The sequence below is a fragment of the Rissa tridactyla genome, chromosome 3, assembly GCF_028500815.1.
Source record: "Rissa tridactyla isolate bRisTri1 chromosome 3, bRisTri1.patW.cur.20221130, whole genome shotgun sequence".
Lineage (NCBI taxonomy): Eukaryota > Metazoa > Chordata > Aves > Charadriiformes > Laridae > Rissa > Rissa tridactyla.
The window spans coordinates 2,313,759-2,339,724 of NC_071468.1; the positions used below are offsets into that span (position 1 = coordinate 2,313,759).

The 25,966-nt window shown below is 39.5% G+C and overlaps 2 protein-coding genes across 6 annotated transcripts in view; one reads left to right on the forward strand and one right to left on the reverse strand.

Moving 5' to 3' along the window:
- BCL11A (BCL11 transcription factor A) overlaps window positions 1-530 on the reverse strand; it is a 151,269-nt gene extending 150,739 nt beyond the window's left edge. Inside the window, exon 1 of the mRNA XM_054196207.1 lies at window positions 450-530. The gene's annotated coding sequence lies outside the window, so the exon portion shown is untranslated. The remainder of the gene's footprint in view (window positions 1-449) is intronic.
- PAPOLG (poly(A) polymerase gamma) lies at window positions 1-25,250 on the forward strand. 5 transcript variants are annotated; one of them, XM_054196211.1, is made up of 23 exons: window positions 737-845; window positions 4,120-4,278; window positions 4,354-4,420; window positions 5,091-5,172; window positions 5,256-5,365; window positions 6,182-6,235; window positions 7,342-7,453; window positions 8,096-8,185; window positions 8,793-8,931; window positions 9,083-9,155; window positions 9,238-9,358; window positions 9,651-9,735; window positions 10,095-10,148; window positions 12,550-12,669; window positions 13,001-13,110; window positions 15,409-15,530; window positions 15,618-15,787; window positions 16,645-16,751; window positions 16,828-17,066; window positions 17,976-18,047; window positions 18,635-18,691; window positions 19,490-19,603; window positions 23,698-25,250. In XM_054196211.1, the coding sequence occupies exons 1-22, from the start codon at window positions 829-831 to the stop codon at window positions 19,586-19,588; spliced, it is 2,259 nt and encodes a 752-aa protein (XP_054052186.1). In that variant the 5' UTR covers window positions 737-828; the 3' UTR covers window positions 19,589-19,603; window positions 23,698-25,250. The 5 variants fall into 5 exon arrangements, 4 of the variants coding, with proteins under 4 accessions (XP_054052188.1, XP_054052187.1, XP_054052186.1 ...); XM_054196213.1 differs by lacking the exons at window positions 737-845; window positions 23,698-25,250 and adding an exon at window positions 1-60 and having other exon boundaries at window positions 19,490-20,616; XM_054196212.1 differs by lacking the exons at window positions 737-845; window positions 23,698-25,250 and adding an exon at window positions 259-351 and having other exon boundaries at window positions 19,490-20,616.
- Window positions 25,251-25,966: the final 716 nt, after the last annotated feature.

Below are 25,966 nucleotides of genomic sequence, written 5' to 3' on the forward strand. Positions count from 1 at the left end.
AAATCCTCCCGATACCAGCTGACATGAAGCGACACGTAGCTCGCTCTCCGGCATTACTAGGTGAGAACAACTTTGTACAAGGGGTACTTAGTACACTAGTGATTTCTGCCTTTCTTTCTCTCCTCTCCCTGGAAGGGGGTGTCTGGGAGGTGGCGCGTGGAGGGCAATGTCCCTGACCCCCAGAGGGACAGCCCTGCGTGTGGTGGAACCACCCCCCTTCCCGGTGGGGCCCGCCCTGCTGCCGGGGCTCTGTCAGCGCCTCACTCCCCGCCCCAAGGGCGGCGGCCGACCCGGGAGAGTTTCCCCCAGCTTCCAAGGGGGGGGTGGCAGAAACGTCGCCGTGTCCTGAAGGTCAGACAACCCCCCTCCTCACCGGCCGGCAGCGGGAGGCAGGCTTCCCCTCAGGGCTGATCCCCCCGCTCCCAACCCCTCAGCCTCGCTCCGCCCACCTCCTCCCTCCTGCGAGGAGCAGAGCAGCCTGTGCACCTCTCGGTGTGGGCCGGGGGGAGGGAATGTCCGCCCCGGCAGGGCTGCGCCTCAGCCCGTTTGGTGGCCGGCCGCGTCCCCGCCGCTCCCCGTGAGGCGAGGGGCGGGAAACGCCTCAACCGCGCGCCGCCAGGGGACGACGGGGCGGCCGGCACGGCGGAGGGGGGCGTGGCCTCCCCAGAAAACCCCGCCCCCCCGAGAGCGCTCCCCCTTCCCATTGGCTGGGCGCCGCAGTGGCCGTCGGGAAGGAGGCGGTGGCGGCGGCGGCGGCGGCGGCGCGGTGGATAGAAGGGGCGCGAGCCGTTGGGCGGCGGTCGCGGGTCGGGCTGTGTGGCGGGCGCCATGAAGGAGATGTGCGGGTGAGGCGGCCGTGGCCCCCTCCTTCCCTCGCCTCACCCCTCCTCTCCCTGAGGGGCTTTCCCCCCCCCGTTAGTCCCCTGAGGGGCCTGGCGGGGTGAACGGCTGCGGGGGTGTTTGAGAGGAGGAAACCTGCCTCCTGTGAGGGAAAGCTCATCTTTAAAATAAACGGTGGACGTTTTCTGCGTGAGGGGAGGCAGGGCGGGCGGGGGTGAAGGGCTCTGCGGGGTTAGCTCCGGCTGTCGGAGCCCCCGGGCTCGGTGTCTGTCTCCGCCTTGTGTTGTCGCCGTAACCTGGCAACGGCGGCTCGGGCCCTGTGGGGCGGGCTTAGGCCGCGGGTCCAGCTTCATCAGGGGGAAAAAGCGCCTTTCTCTCCATGTTGGGGTCGAGGGTGAGGTGCTTTAACTTGCCGGGAGGTGTCTGTAGGCTTGTTGGTTTTTTTATTTTTTTGGCATGAGTGTGTGTGGTAGGAATGCAAGGTGTAGCTGGTGTTACTTCAGTGAAGGTCGTGGCGTTGGGGTTTTTCTGTTTGTTTCTCGTCTGTTGGGTTTTTTGTTTTGCGCTATTAATTTTGGTGGTTCAGGAGCTGATTTCCAGCCATTCCCCCTCCCAAGTGGTGAGGCTGGAAGAGGCCGGAGTGATAAATTTCTCCCCGGCTCAAGGCAAGTTGACCTTTGAGACCTGAAGAAATGCATTCACAGTGAAGGCTCATATACTGCTCTGGTGGCTGAGGGCAACTCCCTGAGCTGTAATAGTGTAAACTTATCTGTTGTCTCTCAGAGAATGCAGGAGAAATGGCTTCCAGCTTTGTAAAGCTATAAATAAGTGACAAAACCTGGAACAAATCAGTTAAACTTCTTGTATGGAATTACGATCCATCAGAACAGAAATATGTTGGAGCTGTTCACTGTGGTCAATAAATCATAGCAAGAGTTGGCAAAATATTAAACTGCAACAGACTTCTTGTTTAAACTGAAGGCTGATGGACAAATAGGTAGTATGCTGTTTTATCTCTTAAGATCCCTTCTTTGTATATCTCTTGGCAGTCTGGTGCACTTGAGAGAGAGAAGATTTTTTTTTTTTTTTTTCAATTCTGAAGGGGGCATGAGTTCTATTGGGCATAAGTCGCTCTTCTAATAAAATTTTCCAAGTGCCATTTTCCTCAGATTTTAAGTTGTGTGATCAAACTTTCAGTAATACACGTAAGCAACTGAAAAATATCTACTATTGACTAAAAGAATTTAATATTAAGAATATCTGATATATCTAATTGATATTGGCCTTTATGCTAATCTGTAATTATAGTCTCTGTAGGAAGAATGGGGCAGTGGAAGGCAGATGGTGGCCTTCTGTACACTGGAAAGAAATATAGCAAAGTCTAAAAACCATTCTTGTTTTGTGCCAATTTTCTGAAATGCAAGTTGTACAATGCAAGTAATATGTAAAATATGTAGGAAGTTGCTGCTGTAGGTGTTTTAACTTAGATGTCATGTACAGCAGTTAAACATAGGCTTCCCTCCTGTATTTGTTATGAAAATGATATCATAAGAAGAAAAATATTAATTATGAATATTTTTACTTATGCAGTGGAAGTTGACAATGCCTATAAACAAGGCAAGGCAAATTAGGTCAAGGCCTAGTTACGCTTGTAAGCAAACAGCCCTTCTGACTAGGGAGACTATTTGATAGGACTACAGGCCTAATACCCTTCCCCAGCTTTTTGGAGAATGCATAGAAGTTTGAAAAACTATCTCATAGAGAGGAGGGGGATAAAAAAACCCGCTAGATGACTAAAAGCTACATCTGTAGTTGAATAAAACTACCCTGAGAGAGAGAGAAATGCCTCTTCCTTCAATGGAAGAGTAAAGGCAACAATTAGAAATAGTGAGCTCTAATAAGCTGTCTTTCTTTACATCAAGTGTTGAAGCTGTCCTGTGAGCATTCCCTATTCCCATTCTAGCTGAAATATGTCATATACCTTCAATAGTTACAAGCATCTCTTGACTAAGCCAGCTTATATTTGTGAAGTAGAAAAATATCCAGTTTGAATAATAGCATAACTAATACTTTTAGCCTTGGGGTCTGGATATGGATTCTTTGACAAGCATGCTGAGTTGTATAGACTTTTTAATGTGTCTCCTCCTTTTGCTACTAGTGTTTCTGTAGAGACCTTTGATCCATTAAGTACAGTTCTTACCTCCTGTCCTGATCCTTTCTCTCTCCTGCTTTCAGCTGACAATGCAAAGTAAGATGTCTTCTCAGTTTTTCTCTTTCCAAAGCAAGGGTTCTATAGTGTGTGCGGGTAAAAAAAAAAGCTAATGTTGCCCTGCTATATCAGTCCTGTGCCGTTTCTGATTGCAAATAAGTCTAAGCATGCGGGGCAAGCAGAGGGTTGGAGGCAAAAATTATGCCTTTTGGTAACTGGAGTTCCAGGGATAGTAGCCTTGTGGGCCTCCAAACGCAGGTGCCTGGTGTCCTGCTCAGTCTAACTGGGCAGCAAGCTACCTAAGCCAGATTTGAGCACCCTCTACAAAGAGAGTTTAACTAGTGCTTCTTTACATGCTGACATACACCTCTTGGATTTAGATAAAACAGATGTATGTACAGCTAAGCCTCTGAACTATAAAAATTGAACACTGTGTTAAGAGCACGAGGCTCTCCTAGCAACATTAGCTTCAGATTGGTTGATATTTTCATTCATACTCTTCCATTAAAAAAAAAAGCAAGATAATGCTGAATTTACTGCATCAATTATTTTTAACAGATCGCTTTGTTATATGTCCTTCGTCTACAATCAAGTATAATGCCCTTCCAGAATCAATAGAAGCACATTTAACTAAAAGAAGACAGTGTTAAATTGTCTTGTTTAATGTTAGCAGGAAGCTGATAGGAATATCCTTAAATCCAAACTGATATGAAACTGAAACATGCCCAAAACTTCTGCTGTATGTAGTGTCACCCTTAGTGGATTTCAAACTTTTTTATTCCCTGATGATAAGCTCTAACTGTCTAGAGCAATGCAAGTAAGTTTTATAAAGATGATAGCAACTTAGATCTTTTCTTATTTCTGCATGTTTTTTAAAAAAGTAGTTGTGACTTCTAAGTTAGGTCAAGTTATCTAAAAATCATAACGGGATTTTTTTTTCTCATTTACGTTAATGATGGGTAAAAGAGCAGAAGTTGATTTGAGAACCTGTAAGCTGAAGGGTGTTTTCCAGTAAGTTTTTTTTTTTTTTTTCTTTTGTGAAGTCTTCAGTATTTTATTTTCTCCCACAGTACTTCTAGGCTGCAGAACCAGCCTCAAAGGCACTATGGAATCACCTCTCCCATTAGCTTGGCTCCTCCAAAGGATATAGATTGTGTTCAGACTCAAAAGCTAGTTGAAGCAATGAGACCATTTGGAGTATTTGAAGATGAGGAAGAACAGAATCACAGGTATAACAGGACTGTAAGATTTGTTTAACTCTTAAGGTTTTTTTGAGGCAAACTTAACGTGAATTTTCTTTACAGGCTGGTTGTTCTTAGTAAACTGAATAACTTGGTCAAAGAATGGATTTCAGAACTTGGTGAGAGCAAGGTAAGGATTTTTTTTAATATGTTCTTATCAGAACAGCTGGAGCCTTTTTATTTCTTTTGAAGGCTGTACTACTAGGATTTATGCTAGAGTTTATCTTCTAACTTTAAGTGTCCAGTAGAACTGTAGTAACTGCCGTTGAAATCGGGTATAAAAGAGATTTCAGATGAAGATCTTGAAGTCTTTGGGGCAGTGAATGAATTTGTGAAGTGGTTCTATCAGTTGACTTGTAGCAATTAACAAAGCTGAAACAGTATATTATGGGGTGAGATAGATGGTAAATGGACACTAATCTTGCCCCAAACAGCCTACAGCACTCAATCTAGTTTGAAATTATTACACTAGACTTGCCTTTTGTATAGCTCTTATTGTGCTAAGTTAGTGTGTCTGCTGCAGGGAAGACTAATAATAGGTCTTAAGGTGTGTAAATTAGTGAAAGGACTGCTATGTTACTCTTTTTTTGTTTGTTTTGAGTTGCAAGTGCTTGCTTCATAGAAAAAAAAAAACCCAACAATATCAGTCTATTAAACTAACAGCTTGGTATGGGAGTGAGAAGACATTGTTTATGGAGGCTGTTGTAGTCTTTTTAAATAAGTTGTAAGCTAGTTAAACTTGCGCATAGGTTAACGTGTATCTTGTATTCTAAAGTAAGCTCTTTCTCTTCTACCCACAGAATCTTCCCCCTTCAGCAGTAGCAAATGTCGGTGGCAAAGTATTTACATTTGGTTCTTACAAGCTTGGAGTGCACACTAAAGGTAGAACTTCCCTTGTCTGGTCATAGTTCTAATGTTTGAAAGTGACTTCTAACAATAACAGAAGAAATGAAATCTCTTTGCAGGTGCTGACATAGATGCTGTTTGTGTTGCTCCTAGACATGTCGAAAGATCGGATTTTTTTCAGTCATTCTTTGAAAAACTAAAACATCAGGAGAAAATAAAAAATCTAAGAGTGAGTAAGCTCTCTCCTTGATAGATTGTGCAACTTCTACAATAAGAATATTCATGCTAAAGACTCGTATTGGTAGTGAATGTCTTACAAGCCAAAATAAAAAAAAGAAATTGTTTCTGAGCACCTTCTAAAATATTATTTTATGCATGATGAAAAAGTTGAAGTCAGGCTTTTGGTTCCTTTCCCCAATGACTGTACATCACATAAGAATCTTTGTGGTATGCTTCTTCCCTATCCATGGTTTGGGATTGAGTCACCTGTATCAAAAAGCAAGACCGTCCCTAGGAGCCTTTCTTTAATCTTAGATGTAGTAAGGGGCTTGGAAATAAGGTAATGGCATGGAGGAAGAGGAAGGGTAGCCTGAAAATTAAGGAAGTTGAATGTGATATGGAAAGGCTTCTGTCGGTAGAAAATATAGGAGACTAGTGCACACTGTCAAATGGGGACAGAATTTTTTTGATTTCTCTGCATGTTAACCAGTAGTAAAATAGCAACAGAAATATCTTACTTTTCTTCCTCACCACCAAGGTGAGTAGATTACAACCACTGATACTGATGTCTCATTGTGCAGTGTTTGTCCGTTAGAATACATGGTCATCCTTTGTATCTCTTGGCTAAATGAGTCTTTAAAGCTAGTGTTAGTATTGAATTAATGCTATACTGCTTGCTGCTTATTATCAATTCTTTTTGTTCAGAAACAACTCAGTCTTTATACTGAGTAGTTTAGCAGTGTAAATTCTGTATCGTACCATATTTTAGGAAAAACATTAAAGTAGCAAAAGATGTTTTCTTACACGGTTATCCTCTCCTTTATAGGCAGTTGAAGATGCATATGTGCCAGTTGTCAAGTTTGAGTTTGATGGCATTGAGGTAAGCATTTCAATTTTTTCTTTAAGTGAGTAAATCTCCTTTCTTGCCTTGGCATAGGACACCTTTTCCAGGAACCTGTGACTGCTATTTTGGAAGGTTATCGGCATCTTAAAGTATATTTAGGAAACTGTAACTGAACAGCCTGACCACAACCTGTCCCAGGAGAATACATTGCAGTAGAATGGGAGCTTGTAGGAAAATAATGTTCTTATGCCTGGCAGGCGTAAGAACGTCAGGGGCATCTTTTTCTAAACCTGCCAGGGTAGCCTACTTGAGTAGCATTTATCTCATAAGGATTGTGTAGAGGGGGAGTAGAGGCAGTGTCCTTGCTAACTGTTCTTAGCTCTGACACCTTAGCTCTGGATCTTTCTACGAAGGGCTGCATATAGTCTAGTTTGCTGTACGAATTGTGTAAGCAGACTAAATGTTTTGTTGCAAATCAAAAATGAAGCTGTTATCAGACAATCTGGAAAATGAAAAGTACTCGTTTGACTCCTGCCTAGGTTTGTCAGCGGCAGGTATCCTTGTATCTTAAATACATCTTATACACTGAATAAAGACCTGCATGTTGTAGTACCTCAGCGAGTTACTGCTTGGTATCGCTATCATGAAGACACTTACTCAATTACCTTTTTGTGGCCTTTATGTGGTATAGATATTCACGGAATAACTTTCTTGCCTCAGGCTACTAAAAAACAGATACTTTCAGATCAAAAGGGCTTACTGCGTGTCGAAAATGCTCTCCCCTTTGCTGAAGTATCATTGAAGTGATTGAACTTACATCTTAATTCTATGGTTAATTTTAAGTTCCCTTTTAATGGAAATTCTAAGTTTAGAGTATCTTTTCAACTTAAAAAACCCTTTCCTTTCCCTAGGTTAGAAAGGGAGGATTAAATGGAGGTTTTGTAAATGAAGTACAGAACTTCTAGTAATTTTCTTGAGTTGTCTGGCAAATAAATCTCTTGAGAGATGTATCTATAGTCGCATAATTTTAAATACAAATGTTAACTCCTCTCTTTAGACTTGACTAACTGTCCCCCACTAGCATGCTGTTCACAAACAGTGTGGCATTGTAACTCATGGTTGGCACATTTTTTCCTCTTAAGATTGATCTTGTGTTTGCAAGGCTGTCTATGCAAACTGTTTCTGATAACCTTGATCTTGGAGACGACTCGCGTCTGAGAAGCCTGGATATAAGATGTATACGGAGCTTAAATGGTAAGCGTATTTACACATCTTTAAAAAGAAAGCGTTACTAAAATTAGTATAGAATGCCCATTATACAACCCAAGTTTCTATACAAGATGCAGAAACTGATCTTCTGTATACTTGAGATCTGAGGAGGCGGGAAAGTAGGCTTAAATTTAGGTATTTCAAGGAGTTGCATGTTTAGATAGACCTGTATGTCGTGTTTCTTTGATCAGGATGTGTGCATTGTTGCAGTTTGCCACAGAAACTGCTTCAGATGAATAGGTAGAGCACTTGATAGAGATGAATATGTTGTAGTTGATTTAAAAAAAAAAAAGATATTTTAAATACTTGGTGCCTAACTTGCTCACTGTTTAACACTGGTTTAATTGTTCCTGGCTGTTGAAAGAAACCTAGCTTTTGGACTCCTGCAGAAAGGCCTTATTAAAAATTGTTGGCTGTAGCCTAACCTATAAATAAGCTGTTGAGGGCACCAGTTACCTGAAGTGATGCTGAATGTTATGTGTAATCTGTAATTTTCTTAAAGTAAGACAAAGCAAGTAATCCAATCTTGTTGTCATAGACTTGAATGTTAAACTGTAAGCTATTGATCCAGTATAGCATAAAACTGATTTGTACCTCTTACTAGGAACTTCTGTACTTTTCTTAAAGGCTGCAGAGTTACTGATGAAATACTACATCTAGTGCCAAATAAAGAGAACTTCCGGCTCACGCTCCGTGCAATTAAACTGTGGGCAAAACGTGAGTAATGTGATTGATCATGGTCTTTAAATTTTTCAGAGGCACCCCATGCTGAAAAAATAGGACCATTAGAAAGACAGCTGTTTAAATGACTGGTTTAAAACTAAAAACAGTTTTTAGTTTAGATTCAAGGTCTGTCCATGTGGTAGATTCTGTGTGTGTGTTAATGGGGTAGAGAGGGGAGGAGAGGCAGGTGCCTACAAGACAAAAGTTTGTGTTGCTTATCAGGAACCTGCCTACAAATGATTAAAATGCCAAGTTAGGTATAAAAGCTTGATACATAAAGAATAAGAAAATATCGTTTGTGCATGTGGCTAGAGTAAGCGCTATAAGAATGGCAGAACTCTTTTCTTAAGGTAAGTTGGAGTGAAGCAGTATCTGTAGCAGTGCAGGCAAACTTTGGAGTAGCAGTATTTTGGGAAGTGGTGTGGTGATGATTCTTTTTCTCATCACTGTAAGGACCAACCATTTTGGCCGAACTACACTGCAAAAATAACTGACTTTGAGGCCAAAGTGTTCTGTAGATTGTGAAGTTGGTGCTGTAAATTTGAAGGAATATACTTGAGTTTTGAAAGACTACAGGCTAACTACAATGTATCTGTTCTAGGTCGTGGCATTTACTCCAACATGCTGGGATTTCTTGGTGGGGTTTCCTGGGCAATGCTAGTAGCAAGAACATGTCAACTCTATCCAAATGCTTTGGCTTCTACTCTTGTTAACAAGTTCTTCTTGGTTTTTTCAAAATGGTAAGAGCTATTGTTTATTTTCATTTGCATAAAGAAGTAAGACTTAGAAGTAGTTATTTATATAAGATTTATTTTAACAACATTCAGTCCTACCCTGAATTACAAGACAGAATTCTAAATGAACAGTTAGTTACTGGTTTTTCTTATATAGGGAATGGCCAAATCCTGTATTGCTGAAACAACCTGAAGAAAGCAATCTTAATTTACCAGTATGGGACCCTAGGGTAAGTAGACACTGAATTCGGAAGCCTTTAAACTTTCTTCTAACCTAAACTGGTGCTAAGCAAAATTGTCTTAACATTGTAGGTGAACCCATCAGACAGATACCATGTAATGCCTATCATCACCCCAGCCTATCCACAGCAGAACTCTACGTACAATGTATCTATATCAACGCGAGCGGTAATGGTGGAGGAGTTCAAACATGGTAAAGTTCTTTCCATGCTTATCACCTGTTTAAAAAGTATAATCCTTGCTATATGAAACACCATTATCCGAATTGATTGTATTCCATGAGGTGTTCTGCCCTTTTAGGTAGAACGGGTTTCTGGGAAGTATGCCTGTTGCAGGCAGTACGGGACCGGTTTTACAATGAACTGTTGTAGTGGGACCTGCATTGTGTCAAGGGAATTCCTGCTTTTTGATCTCTCAGTTACTGTTCAAAACTTTTTTGTCTTGTAAAGTTTATGGTAATGAGGTTTTTTCAATCTTAATTGTAGGTCTTGCAGTTACAAATGAGATTCTCCAAGGAAAATCAGACTGGTCAAAGCTGTTTGAACCACTGAACTTCTTTCAGAAGTACAAGTACGTATGAAATCTGTTGTCTGAACTTGAAATGATTTACTTACTGGTTAGCATAGTGAGTTTTAACTTGCAGTCTAAAGAGAAGATGGAATTAATGTTTGTTTTTCAGAAACTGGAGGTAGTCATATGAATTTTGGTAAGGATAAGTATAGGGAAGGTAGAAAAAAACGTATGTGTTACGCAACTGGCACAGTTTTTATTAGAAAAAATCAACCATGATATTTAGAATGTAGCAGAACACAATTCTGAAAAACACAGTTCTGTCTTGTCTGGAAGTCATATTCTATACATTTAAGGCAGTTTTGGTTTCAGTTGAAGGAACATAAAGTCCTGAGCTAATATAATAATTTTTCTTCTAGGCATTATATTGTGCTGACTGCTAGTGCCTCTACTGAAGAGCACCACTTAGAGTGGTAAGTCTTGCTTTAAACGTGGATTTGATACATAATTGAAACTCAGTTCGATGTTGCACTTTATTTTTGTTCTACTGTATTAACAAATTAAGTATTAAACTGTGCAGCTCGGCATGGAATACAGTACCAAGTTAGTAGACAGTTCATCAGCAAAATTAAAAGCTTTCTTGTGAAGGCAAGTTGACATAAATCTTGCTGTTCAAGAAGTTAACCTAAAGATTTGAGTCATGATGAGAAGGAACAAAGAGGGTTAGTGTGTGTATGCCTGAAGGTCAAATGCTCTGCGTCATCTGGAGAAGCAGATGCAAGGAGTCTAAGGAGACTGCTTACCCAACACTACTTCAGTCAGGAAGGTGTTCCTTGTTGCAGAGACTGAAGCAAACAGGGTTTACTTGAGGTAACCAGATGTGCAATGGACACTGGAGAGCTAGTTCTTTTACTGATTTACAGAGTGGTGGTCTCCAAACTTTTTTGATCATACACTCCTATTAGGAAAAAAAAATTTTTTTAACATGTACTTGCAATATATATCGCCTATTTGCAAGTCACATACACATTACTGATGTTCTAATATTTTCTTCCTGTACCTCAATGGATTGTCTTATGCACCCCCCGGGGTACGCCCCCCATACACACTTTGAAGACCACTGTTGTAGAGCCTTAGAAGACTTGGTTTCATAACTTTTTTTACTGGGTGTAATATTGAATTTAGGACTAGATTGCACCCAATGCCCTGATTACATAGTCAGCCTGTTCCAGAGCTTACATTTCTCCAGCGAAGTGAAATAAGACTGTTCAATCTGTTAAACCTGACAGTCTGCTCAGAGCATCTGAATGCTGATAAATTGTATCTACTAAGTTTTAATCTAGTAGTGTTCTTAGGCAGCTTATGTCTAGTGCTGAAACAGATCCCGTCATCACACTCGATAGCGGATAGGTAAATCACAGGAGAGTTAATCTACTTTGTGAAACTTAACGTGAGAACCCCTTCAACTGTAGTATAGAGGAAATGACTGCTTATGACATGATATTTGTCACTGTCTCAAGGGACATATGCCAATAATTTGTTTAACCTATGTGAATGGTTTGACTAACTGTGAATCTTGAAATAAGGGGAAGTGGTGAGGAATTAAGGTACTGTAATGCGTGTGGTGTTTTTAACTTTGTAAGGCTATTAGTTGTTTAGGAATGAGTACTTTGCCTGCTTTGCTCAAGTATGCAAGCAAAATAGCTCTGCGTTAACAGACCCATGTTCTGAGGGCATCTTGGTTATATTTCAAAGTTTGGCTTGCACTTTAAGGCAAATAATTTAATTCTTGTACTATCTCTAAAAGACAGCTTACTTAATGTTTAGAAGTAGCTCTAATAAAAAGTTCAGGTAAAAGGTATTACCTAATACATTCACTTAAAAATTGTATCAGGTGCAGCTTGATGTCAGTCGCAGTTAGGTACACGAGGAGTTATAGGCAGAGGGCTTAAAGCCAAATAATTTATAGTGTTAAATGGTTTTAAGTGTACAAAGCTTATTGTATATCACAATAAAGATGAGGAAAGTTCTGGCTCCAGTAAAAGATGATGTTTTTGCAGTGACAGAAATGGAAGCAAATGGGGCTTAGTTTTGCATCTGGGAAAACTAAAAAGCAGAAGATAAACTTGCTTCAGCTTTTCTGCTATAAGAACAAGTTTAGTTCACTAACTCTTCAATGGATTTGGAAATAGATAGCATATCTTTGTTGTTCACCAACATGATACTTTTGAAGAATGTACGGATTTCTGACTGCTTTCAAAGTTAGCCATGTTTTAGGTAAAAAGGGTAAAATGTCAGTAGTTTACTTAAAAGAAAAGCCTTCATGGTCATGATTCATTTCTTGGGTAAGTTTCTGATGAGATTGTGTTGACTAGATCATTTATTTATTAAAGGAACTATAATTTTCAATTTTGTTAGAAGAGGGTAAACTCTTCACTGATCAGTCTGCAGGAAGAATCACATCTTTGCTCAGATGTAATTGAATAGTTATGCTTGAGCCTTTTTTAAACTGCTTTTCTTGATCTTTGGGGTAAAAAGGTGTTTTGCTGCACTTCAAAATGCAGACAGAGGTGCTGCAATCGGCTTCTTGTTTATACTTCCGTCACGGGTTATAGGTTGAAGTGTATCTATATTGTTAAGAGTACAAGTTAAACTTATTTACCTCTGTCTTTGGAAACTTTAAAGCTCGAATATCACTGGAAACATCTCAATCTATTGTGTGTGATATAAAAATCTAGTATCTGTTCAGCTGAATGAAACTTACTCCTTATTTATTGGTTAGCATTTTTTGTATTAACATTGTGTTATAAAAAGGCATGTAACTAATGTGCTGGATGCAGTTAAAAAGGAGTAAATGTCTCTTGTTCTTATTAGGGTTGGCCTTGTTGAATCTAAAATCCGTGTGCTGGTTGGAAACTTAGAGAGGAATGAATTTATAACTATTGCACATGTAAAGCCACAGTCTTTTCCTGGCAACCAAGAACTCTGTAAACAGTGAGTTTCATTATTTTTCTGAAACATGATTTAGCCAATGTATTGTAACTTGTTTATATTCATTCACCTCAGCTCATCAGTGAGAGATGTTCAGTTCGGTATCTACTGTTTTGTAGGTACGAGGTCTGACAGGCAGGTTCTGAGCATGTAAGATCTTTTTAAAGAAGGGAGAACTTCAGAGGGAAGTACTCTGAGGACTTAAGTATGGGCTGACTCTACTCTTTAACTGCTGCGTACAACTAAACTGTTTTGCTTAATCCCTTCTTGATAGCAGATACTAGCATCTGAATAACTGTACATAAATGATAGACTTGCGAATCTGTCTTTTTAGGAGTGGATATGTGTCAATGTGGTTTCTTGGAATCGTATTTAGGAAAGTGGAAAATGCAGAAAGTGTTAACATTGATTTAACATACGTTATACAGTCGTTCACAGATACAGGTAAGCCTATATTTCACTCCAGTCTTGTAGGGTTTCATTTGTTTTATTCTAGTGGAAGTTGCTTCACAAAGTGAGTTGTGCTTCTTTCTGGTACTAGCTGTTAGATACTTCTATAGAGCGACTATAGAAGATTAACTTTAAAAATGTACTATTTTGACACTTTGGCAAAGTAAGTTCATCTTGAAACAAAGTGTGTACTACAGTCATACACCATATATCATGTGAAATAACAGTTCTGCAGATCATAGTAAACACTCACAAAGGAACTGCGTTTCATGAAGTAGACAGTCAAATGTGAAGCCAGATGTCTGTTTACTGAACTTATCAAAAACAGTTGTCAGTTGGTGAACTTTGAAAGTCGAAATTAAGTGTATCAGGCTCTAAAATAAATTGTTAATGCCTGTTGACAGTATTTCTTCCAAAATAACTATCTGTGTATGATATGATCCCAGAACTTTGAAAGTCAGCATGTTGTCACGTGTAATTACATGTAGTCTTGCATGTAAACCTTCATGTTCATCTTCCATTATTACTCTTGATACATGTAGAAATAAAGTAACATTGCAAGTGTGGTTAGATAATGCTAGAATAAAGGGATTTTGGGGTGAGTCGTCATTTGAAAGTCCATAATCTGTTTATTACTTGTGTGAGGTCAGGCTCATGCCTAGCTATCATAATGAAGAACTAAGAAATCGGGTTACTCTTCTGAAGTGACAATTGTGTTTGGAGAAAGAGTTTTAAACAGTGGACTCCTTTAAATGTTTGTTTGGACTGATGAAGAGTGTATGCATGGTACCAGCATGAGCTGTGTGGTGTCTTGCTCAGACAACACAAGTAAATGCAGTGAAACCTGACCCTTTATTTTTTTGAGCTCATGCTTTGGGATATGAGAAAAGCACAGAAAAACGCATTAAACTCCTGTCAGTTTCAGGCCAGGCAGGGTGACTTCCTCAGACTTGCACTGCTATCTGTACTGATGCTTGCCTTGTATGCTACATACAGTGGCACTGTGTTTCAATGTTGTGGGAAATGTAAATTATGTAATAAGGTTTGTGTACTGCTCTGAGGCTAGAACTAATGCTAAATCCTTTTTTTCTATGTACAAACTTGATTAAGAGCTATGTGCTCTTAATTTAGCAAAGCACAGTCTATAGTACATTTCAGGTAGACGGTTTGAATCCAGAGAGATTAAACAGAAAAGGTATTGAGACGTGTGAAATCCTTTGGCAAATGTAGGAGTGACCAGTAGTTATCTGCAAGAAAACTTTTATCACGTGCCATGACTTGGAGAGAACACTTTTAGAGGCCAAAGATTAGCTTCAGGTTGATGGGATCAAGAACATAAGGTTTACTGTTTGGAAGGCTTTTAAGTGAACTTTTCTCTCACTTATATGTAAAAATATTATTGAATTTACTTTGAAGCAACTGTTCATATTTGTGCTTTTATTTCACTTCTAGGTGTACTGTAGAAAGACTTATAAACCTCTTTGTTGCTTGTCCTTACTTTGATTCCCATTCTGTATGTTAGTGAGCTGACTTTCCAGTTAGGCTCATGATAGGCCTGTTAAATAAGCTTATCTAAATGTGACTTAATCCTGTAATAACTGTTGTGCTAGTATAGCATTTTTAAGTTCCATAAAAGGCTGTTTGTAGACACTTAAGAAAAACCTGTTTAAATTGCAGTGATTTTGATAAATCAGATGTCCCTAAAATCCAGTCTTACTTTCTTGGACAGGTAGAATTTTAAAATCTAAACTACTGAGAAGTTATATAATGTTACAGAACTGATAGAAAAAACCCCAATTGTCACTGTAAATATAAAATAAAAAATTAGTCCGAATCTTCTGGTCTCTCATCAGCTGTGCGCAATTAGGTTGATTCAGTTAAGTTCTCTAGATCTATTCTCAACCAGAAAACTAATGGTTAAGGAGTACTATCTCTTTCAGGTTAAAATCAACTCGGATTTGGATTCTCTCAACTCACAATTCAGCAGCATGTGAACTGCATAATTAGCAAACCACAGCTGTAACAGTGCACATAAATGCATATTTGCACTTAAATAGCTGTTATTTATCTGGTCAGTACTGGATGTCAAATGAGCATCTTGGGTCACGTTATTCTGGAATACGCATATGTGGAGTGGTTGGGTAGCATTTTGTGTTCAGTTAGGCTGGAAAATTCTTGCTCTTTGTTTGGCTTGACTTAAAGGCTTGCTGTTTCTAAAGAAACCGTATGTAACCTTGACAAATACCTAATGCAAACATGCCCACTAAGCTGTAACACTAAATTTCATGTTAGTTTACAGGCAGGCTAGCAACCTCAATGTGCTAAAGGAAGGTATGAAGATTGAGGCAGCTCATGTGAAGAGAAAGCATCTCCACTATTTTTTGCCTGCAGAAACCTTACAGAAAAGAAAGAAGGTATAACAACAGTTTAGCTTGTCTGGCAATATTTTTTTTGCTTTAATAACTACTTGAAGACTTAATTATTATTTTTAACCATTTCAGCAAAGCATGTCAGATATTACTCAAAATGCTAGTGGGCTTCAGTGCAAAAGGACTTCTTCAGATGGAAGCTGTTTGGACAGTTGCAGGGACATGGGCTCCAGAACACTATATAATTCATCTTCATTAAATAAGATATCTAAATCGGACGCCTCTACAGCAGAGATAGAAAGGTTAGCACAATAACCTTAGAACTGTGAAGAAGCTGCTTTTAACTGACTCACAATGTGAATGAGGTCTAGAATTTCTTGTTTGAATCTATGTGGATCATAAGCTGACATATCCTTTGGGCACGTGGTGGGATATGATTAAATCCTTGAAAACGTTTAATGCACATGAACACTTAGGAATGAAGAACTTGATACAAGAGAAATTATTTGGTCTTCAATATAAATCCCCTTAGGTTAGTGTATAACTTGAAGCTGGAGTATTTTACATATAGATAACTGTTCTTACTAACAAAAAGTGTAGTTAATGCCAACCAGTATTTAGTTCTAATGAAGTGCTGATCTTGATCACAGAAGCTCTAGTGCTTCTGCTAACTTAGTGGAGCAGTATGAGAACTTGGGCAGTAAAAGTGTCTGTCACTTCCTGGGACGTCTGTCCATAAGCTACTTCAGCAGAGGAGGAATATGTAATCTTGAGTGTAATAGCCCGAAGTGTAATGCCTGCTATGTTCAGACTACTTGGTCCTGTAAGAGTAGCATGCAAAAAAAAAAAAAATTGCGTGCATGTATGGATAGAGCAGATACATTCATTAACAGCAGCACAGAGTGCTGGGTATATTAAGCTGGAAAACAGTACCAGTATGTAGAGACTCGCTAAAGAAAAAGCTTAAGTTCAAATTCGCAGTCTGAAGTTCATCAAAATGACGATCTCATGCTAAGTCTCCTGTGAGTTTGTGCTGTTTAGTAGAGCTGTGACAATGAGCTAAGAAGGTAGATGCTTGTCTTGCATGAAGTTTCTGGAAATGAAATGTAGAGTATTTTACAAACTAGCAATTTATAACTCTAGCATCTGACTTTTACAGAAATGCTGTATGCCACAGGCCTAGTGGTGGTAACAATAGAGAGAAGAGATCTCATGTAGCTGTGCCATCAGTGTCTAAGGGACTCTCCATTCCTGTTATTGATTCACGTATGTATTGAAGTAGTGGGTGGAATGCAGTCTTTAATTTCATAGCTGTACTCTAAAAGCTCAGTGTCCTCTACAGAAATGCAGACTACAGTTGCAGTAAGAACATCGGGACCTTCAATTGGTTACACCATGCCAGGACATAACACAATTTCTCAACTGAGAGCATGTTTTGTCCAAGGACAGCATGAAATAAGCGGGACCCCAATTACAGATCCTAAGAACGTTGCACCTAAACGACCTTATTCACCAACCTCTAAAGGAAGTCATTCACCTACATCAGAAGGATGCCCCAAAAAAACAAGGGATGGAGAAAAGGTAAGGAAGGGCGAGGGATGGGGCTAGGCGGGGGAGGGTTTGATGTAGCATTAATTATTGATGTAGAATAAATTAAATAACTGAGAAGAAATGCATATATACATCCCCAACTGATTCAGGAATCTAGACTTAAGCATAATGATGGTTTTACTAGGATGTAGATATGAGAAACTGTCTTGGATATAATGTATAGCTATTAAACAAATATTTTTCCAGGATCTGGCACTAGTGACTTGTTTCTAGTCTGGTAGCAGGGTCTCTAAATAATACTGTACTTGCATGTTACTGCACTGACCAGTTGCTGAATGAACTGCCTTATTTGGAAGTGGTTCTTAAAAAAAAAAATCAGAAAAAAATTATCTTAAAATGAAGAGGATATGAATCTTAAAAATGTAAAAGTATGAGCTAATTTTGTTCTGGCAGATGATTTTTGAATGCCTATTGATAGTTCTGCTTCAGAAATTAACAGTCTACTCAACAGGTGACCCACTGCTGAAATGACAGAGTAGAGTTGCTTGTTAAATCTTGTTTTGGTGGAATCTTTAAATTAATGCTTGACTTGTGTTATTGCTATAAATAAATCTCCTAAATAGCTGTTCCTGTGGCTTGACCTCCGATTTGAGGCAGGGGCAAAAAACAACTAGGAAAAACTCAATTTTGACACTTGTAAAGAATCAACTTGCGGAACTGTTATCTAGTATTGAATATTCCAAGTACAGATTTCAAGGTTTGGGTAGTAAGACTTTTTGAGAGGCTTGAGATTCTGTGTGGGTAATAGTAGTCTTGTTTAAGTGTCTTTTTTAAGAATGGCCACTAGTATAGTTAACGTGTTGACTGGAAGCTGTACCTGAATATGAAGGTAACTTTAGTATAGCAATTATTTTGAGTCTGTGTATTCTGTTCTTCTAGTTAACTGGCCAGGATTCAGCATTCAAAGATGGTGGCAATCCAGAAGATGTCAGGAGAAGATCTACAGAAAATGTAATTTTGAAGTGGTTTTACTCAGTGGACTAACTGAAAGCTGAATGGACTGTTCTAGTGCCTAGACTACTTCACATAAATATTCTACCTGTTTATTGATGTAAATAAAAATATGCTTTTTAGTTTCACTTATTTCAGTCTTTGTTTCCCAAATATTACACCTGCATGACCTATCTTTTAAAAGAAGTAACTACTAGATGATTTGGTAGTATCTAGCTTCTTGCTGTGCCTGATATCAGATTTTATTATTTTTTTAAAACCACTTCACTGATTGAAAACTACTGTAAAGGCTAAAGCAGTTGGCCACTCAAAGGGAGGATAAAGAGCTCTGTATTCAGTGTAGTTTGCTAGTGAAATATAAACTCTTGAGGGAACGCCCTCAAATCAAGATGTGGTCTTGTTGGTAGACTGAAGGTTGAAATAACTGAAAAGCTATATGTGTGCTTATAGGTCTTAAAAAAAAAAAAAGTGGAGGTTGTCAATGCATGTGTGTACGTAGTTTTTAAGTATCCTAGCTGCCAGACCTTGCTGTCTCTCAGGTCATGAATTTGACAATACTGACTAATAAATCCCTTCTGGCTTTTTAGGGTGGCCTTGGAGGAAAACCCATGCGGATTCCAATAATCAACCCATCAAGATCACAGGTATTATTTATTGTGCTTTTGTATTCATAGGTAAAGCAAAACTAGAATTTTTATCTTGTGTACAAAGACTTGTGCTGTTAATCCCCGTAAACTTGGTAGTTCTAAATAGGTGATAAGCTTTAGCCTGTAAATTGTATAGCTGAACAATGACATTCACTCACAAAAGTGAAGCCAAAGCTTCCAAGTTATTGAACTTGAAAAACCATGTTTCCGTGCACTCAAACACTGAGACGGTTTGTTTCTGATTTGCTTTTTTTCTTAAGCAAAAAGATCTCTACTCCTTGTAGATCCTCTATAACGTGATCTGAACTTTTATTAAATACTTGTATACTGATTTCTGTGACCAGATTTGGAAACTTTGAAGTGTATAAGTGGCATTAATTCTTCTGTGTCTTGTACAATATTGTGAAATTGAGGGTTATAAGACTGGAAGTAATCTGAACAGTAGAGACACTCTGTTTTCCCGATCCATGGATCTGAGAAGAATGGTAGCTTCTTCTATTATGCTGTTGAGCAACTTGCAACTTATTTCATCCCCCTCAGGAATATAATTATCTCAATTGATGCTAGGAAAGAAGTGTACAGAGGGCAAAATGCTCTTCTGTAAACTGGTGGTAACTAAACAAGTGGTGTGGTGGGGAAAAAAATCCTTCTCTGTAAATGTTTGGGTTTGGGCCATACTGTTTTGTACATAATTGTTATATTCAGCTAGGAAAAGGGTTTATCTGCTGCATCTTATGAATTAATGAATTTAAAACTTCCTTTTTCTTTTCTGTGGTATCTTTTTGTGTGTTGTAGAGGCTTTCCAGTAAAGAACTACCGGATTCTTCATCTCCTGTTCCAACAAACAGTATTCGTATTATTAAAAGATCCATCAAACTTACCCTTAATGGGTAACGAGTATCTCTTCAGGTAAAGACGATAATCAGTTCTTTAGTGGTCCATATTATCAATGTGTATTGTAGTTACTAACAAAGTATGGAAGGTTACTGTTGCCAAAATGCAACTGGCCAGTTAAAATCATGGTCTTATTTTATAGTATTGTTAGATGCTTGCTTCCCTTCGAACTACTTTTTGCACATTCTTGTAACAGTTATCCTTGTTAGTCTTTTTAAAAAATCTTAACTGTCACTAGCTGAAACAGCTTTTGAAAAAGCCACAAAAAAAACAACCTGTCCTGTGACTTGGATTCAGAATGTATGTAAACAGGATTAGCTAGTCGCTGCAACCACATTCTGGTTTCAAGTGTGTATGAACATGCTTGTATTCATTTGTGCTTTCCTAGTTCATGTGCATATATTGTTCTTATCTTAAATTATTTTCCCGTTTGGCACATACGCTCCTGTGCATCTGTCACAATGGCGCTCAGCTAGTAGCTTTCCACTGTCTAGCACAGCCATGCACTACACAAGTATTGCTTCCCATGGAGGCCCATAAATAATTTAAATATTGAAGAAAATACAGCGGAGGATGCTACCGAGGTGTGGAGATGATAGTCGTGTCCCATGCCATGTTATCTGATTTTTGTCTTAAGGCTGCTCCAGTATGAGACTCGAGGGTTTTTTTTGTTGTCACTGGGTAGTAAAGCTAAACTCAGAACACACAGCTGAAGATGCACTTAAACATTGCAACAGGCGAGGCTGTTGTGACACTACTACCCACCTGCAGGCTGCAGTCTTGAAAGCAACTGGCATGCAGAAAGTGGTTTCAGATAAACCTCGAAAGCTGTTCTAAATAGTTACATGAAAACTTGTAGTAGTCTTAAGTCTGGTTCTGTAAACTGATAACACTGCTTACCCAGTTAAATGCATTAAGATTTTTTTGAGAGGTGGGGAGAAATTCTGATCATATGAAACAAATGTTATGCTACCTCTCTATTGTAATTTCTATATAATTTGGTGTTTTTGTAAATGAAGTTGTATGTGTTTTCCAGAGTATTTTTGTATGTACTGTAGAATACTATCTTCCAAAGAGAAATTGAAAATCTTCTGTGTGTCTCTTTTTTTTTTTTTTAATGCAGGTGGGATCTGCTTAAAAAATCCAGACAACTAAACTAAATGTAAAATGGGGGGGGGCAGTGCCACAAAAAATACGTTCTACAGAATAATAACGTCATGCTAGAGTCAGTTTGAGGAAACTAGGAACTGCTTTTCTGCTTCTAGTATTTCCAGGTTTTGAATTAATGGCCTCTGAATAATGCAGTTAACAATTGTGTTGGAAACTGAAGTCCCAGATTGCTATGTGGACAACAGATATGCCTGAATTCTTCTAAAATTAGTTGCTTGGCTTAAGCAGCAATTCTGAGCTCTCATCATAAGTATCCACCTAAAACCAAAGTGACAAGACCGAAAGGCTGTAAAGCAATAAGAGGCATGTATCTTGTGATGTCTTGATTCTCTAGCGTTCCTCCTCCTGCTAGTATTCCAGACTTGTAGAAAGCATGAATTTATCACAATATACTTAGGTTTTTTTTTCCTTATTACCTCTGGTTTCCAGCTTGCTTCAAGTGTACTCTATCTCTTAGAAAATTTGCCTTAGTGTGTTTGAGAGGTCTCATTCTTCCCCCTCCCCTCCAAAAACCCCAAAACTTAGACTGCAAGGCTTAGGTTTAGACACAGGTTAAAATTAAGAAACGGAACCCATGTTACTTAAGTTTTTTTTAGCAGAACTACACCATGAATTTATAAAATGGTTACCTCGGTTCTGTGGCCTGTGTTAGAACTATGGTATTAACATAGTGTCAAGTCTGTGTACTAGTTACAGTATGTATACAACTTCAGCACCTGTGTAAATAAAAATCCATCATGACTTTGAAGGAATTAAAGCTGAAATAGGTGATAAGATAAACAGCAATGCGAATATGAAAAGTCAGTGACTTACAAAACACAAAATAGTCTATAATTCTGTAATATTACCATGATTCTAAACAAATTCTTCCACTTGAATATTCTAAGACTGTTAAGGGCTGTTTTGCCCTTAAATGCATGTGCTGACATAGAGGTGCGACTGGTCTCAAAGTAACCTAGCTAATGGATGTCAAAGTATATGCCTTTACACAGATTTTTTTTTTTTTAACTCTTCCTTTGCAGTTATCTTCTAATTGCTCCTAGTTCCTCTCTGCTTCTCCCCCCCCTCTTTCCCCCAGCTTTTAAGAAGATTGTTTAGGAAAAATTTAGGTTACTAGTTTCTTGGACTTGATGCAGCATAGGTGAGATTACATGGTTTGTCTTAATATACCCTGACTCAACACTTTGCCCAGTGCAGAGCGACATCACTGTTCTGGAGTTCCCCTGAATGTTGCAGAAGGATTAAAACAGATTTCAGCTGTTTTAAATAAAGTTCAAATGGCAACATTCAACTTAAATGTTTTCCTCTGTTTATGGAGCAAGTCCTCTGTTATAGTGATTGAAAGGAGAGTTACTCGTGCATAAAGACGCAGTGAGGGAGGCTCTTTAATATCAGACATTCTGCAAACTTTGCTGTTTTCTATCTGCTTTCTTAGCTGGTTGCTGTGTGTGTGGCTTGGAGGGCCAGAGGGAAGAGGTGAGGGAAGCATGATCACTCTCATTAAAGAGGAGCTGCTTTGTATTGAAATTGTGTGTGGTTAGTAACTTTGAGCAAGAAACTTCATTGCTGGAATTAACATCTCCTGTGGTTTTACTTTAGATATAAGCAAAGAAACAGTTAATGTAGAGTCGCCCACACTTCTACTGTTGCAATGGATGTCCCTTTCGAAACTAAGAGAGAAAGTAATAGAGTACTTAACTCTTTGCCTTAATGAGTAAAAAGCAAAGGAGGTGTGGGGGGGAAGTGTTTTGAAATTGTTAGTCTTGACTTTGGGAGGGAGGGGGCTTTTTAATACTGCCTTTATGTAATACTGAGTGACGTAAGCTGTTTAGCATAAAAACACAAGCAAAAACTCCTGGCTGTATTTTTGCAATTACCTCATCGCACTTCTTATAAAGAGTCTGGTCCTATGCATTATTCCAGTAACTGAAAAGCTGTGGTTGTAGCGTGCTGTGTATCTGTGTGCAGCTGAGGGGCGAACAGCCACCCTGGCCTGGGGACACTCCATGCCCTGTCCCCAGAGGAAATCCAATGGCTGTAGGGGGCACCTCGGTCTGAGCAGTAACCGGCTCCTGTGACAACTCTCCCGCAGGGCCACCCCACTGGGCTGCAGCCTGGTCCCTCCACCCGCCCCTGCAGAGTGGCTGTGGGGGCTGCGTGCCCTTTCCCCAGCGGGGTGAAGGGGAGCTGTGGCCCAGGCTTCCCACGCTGGGAGGGGTTTCCTGCTGTAAGGCCTGTGGCGGGGGCGGGCTGGGGACAGAGAGCTGCATGCGCTGTGACGGTGCGGGCATGTGACTGCTGCAGTGCTCCGGGAAACACTGCTGCACCCTCTGCTGCCTGCCACCACTGACCACCCGCCTGGAGGGGTTGGGGGGGACCAGCTGCAGCCCCCGGCTTCCTGGCCTGCTCTGCTGCTCTGCCTTTTCCCGAATTCTGCTGGGCTAAGCAGCGTCCAGTGGGGTGTTTTCCAGCCCCAAGCTGAGTGGTGGGCTGTTGAGCACTCGTAGCGTGCTGGTTAGCATGGACTGCCCTTCATCCTGGCTGAGGGATTCTTCAGCCATCATCTGTCCCTGGGGTGCCAAGCTCTGAGCATGGCCCAAGACCTCCAGGCTGCTGGACCTTGTGTATTTTTTTTTCTGGGAGGATCTTAGCAAAACAGAAGTCTGGGGGCTGATTTTCCTCTTGTTCTAGAAGATACAGCCTGTTGACTTCTCAGCTGCCTGACCTTCAAGAAATTGATAGAAATCAAGAAAATCAAACTGGGACTGCTTGTCCTTGAGCAGTTCCTCTTTGCTGGGAAGACCCTGTCTGAATCATCCTGCTCTCTTCACCCAACCTTGTTTCTTATTCACGCTTTATGTCTTTTCATTTTGTCTGATCCCAGGCTCTTGCCTGTCTTCCCTTCTCTCTGGTCACTTTCATTTTCCTTTCTCACCCAGATCCATCTTTGCTTCCTCTGCATTTGGACTGGGTGGTAATTTGTTCTGTGCCCATGGAGTGAATAGCCCTGGGAGTTCTGAAACCAAAGGAGAAATAACCTACCCTGTTCCAGTGTGTGGCAGCCTGACAATCAGCCACTTAGTGCGGGGATGATCCTGCTCACTCTCTGCAGTATGTGCAACGGAGAGAAATCTAAAAACTTTTGGCTACTAAGCAAGTCTGGCAAGCATGTGTAAGTTCAATCTTTTCAAAGGTTCAACACATGCCCAGATATGTGGCTTTTCAAAGGAAGAGCAAAAAGTCCAATAGCGACAGCAGCACAGCCTCTGTGCTAAATTTCATGTCCCTGTTTCTGAAATGTGAAGAAGTTTCTTAATAAAAGTTTTAAGAATTCTTTGAATATAATTAAAGCAGCATATGTTTCCCATGACTCATTCTTAGAAATGGTTGAGTCATTTTTGTTCTGTTTTTCCTAAAAATCAGCTGGAGGCACAATATATGTAATCATACTCCAAAGAAAAGTCTTTGGCAAACTTGGAGTAACTGAAAATGTGTCCCTAAAATAGGAAGTGCATCTAGCCATAACCAACAAAGTACGTTGATAGTAATATGATAAAAATAAAACATAGTACCTACTTGCTGCAGCATTAACTAAAGCTAGAATTTATTTGGCCCCTGCAGTTTTAATGCTGCTCCATTTTTCTTCTGTGTAGTCACTTAGCAAGAACTGAAAGTTATCATAAGCACTATATCCAAGTGCGTGCACACAAAGAAGAAAAAATGAGGTTTTGTGAATCACTTGATGTATAAGTGCTTGGCTGTGTGCCTTCAGCACTGCTTTAGTTTGTTTGTTGTGATTTTTGTCAGATTGTTTTTCCTCTCATTTCTTTGATACTGAATTTACATTTTATTATGTACAGCTTTTTCTATTACTTGAGCAGAAGGGCATAAACCTGTCATTGTGAGCAATTCAACAGAGGTTTCTAATAAATAAGCTAAAGAAGTATTGTTATTTTAATACATTGCTATATTGTATGTCTTCTACTCTCCCAAATGAGGCAGGCATTAGACTGTCGGGAAACTGAAAGCTGGTCCTGCTTCTGAATTGTATATACAAAACCAGAAGTCTGTAAGTATTTCTTGCAAGAGTTATAGCTGGTCATTACATTCACTTCTGCTTTTGTCTAGATGGTATAGCACGTTAATTTTCACCACTCATTTTGAGTGTTTTTACATGTCTTTACCAATACTGTACCTTTTCTGCTATGTAGGATAACAGCTGTTGGTAGAGTGTGTAAAGCAACCTGGTATAGGTCTTGTTCAGTATGGTTACAGAAAAAAAAAATCCAGCCTGTCAAATCATGAACAATAGGAAGATCATAGGTACAGGATTTTCTGTATAGTGATTGTTTGCAGTAATTCAGTTAAGAAAATCAAATGGGACAAAAATATGCCTCTGAGAGTTGTCTTTTGAGGAAAATGACTATGTTGCAAACAGGCAAGTACTAGCAATGAGAAGGCAAGGGAATCCCCTGTTTCTGTTCCCCTGTTCACCCACTAAATAAATCACTGGGTTACACCAAATGATAAGTTGCGTAAGTACAGAGATGTTTACTTTCTGTAATTAAGAGTAAATATTTGGCACATGCCTGTAAAAATTATAAATCTGTTTACTAAATTATGTTACTCTTACTGAAATAAGTAATCAACAGTGTGTTCTCTCCCATTCTTACATGTTGTGACTTCAAGTGGGGAAAATTTAGCAAAGGTAACATCTCAATTTTCTCCAGACTGTGCTTATTTAAAGTTGTTTTCAGTTCATCTTTCAGTAAAAGTAAGCTGAGGTGGATTGGCCAGAAGCCCAGCTATGGAGCTCAAATAGAGGTTTGTATGTTCAGACTCAAATGTTGTGTGTCTTCAGCCTTAAAGGTCATCCCTGATCTCAGTAGCTGTGATGTCAGTGGGGAATCCCTGCTGCGCTTCTGTTTGTCCTTGTGTGAAGGTCTAAAAAGTCAAAAACAAATAAAAATAAAAGCAAAGCCACTGCTTAGCAAAGTTTAAGGCTTCACTATAGAAACTAACCACATGTTCTTAGTATCTCCTAAGCAAGACTGTGTTACTTTATCAGCTGCTGCTTGTATGTGAACTTGGGTCTCTTCTTGGTCACCATTCCTTTTGCTTAGATTGTTTTGTTTTTCAACTACTTATTAAGGGGAGCTTTTTTGAGAAACATGGGATGACCTTGTATTTGTTAAGTGATGGATGCCA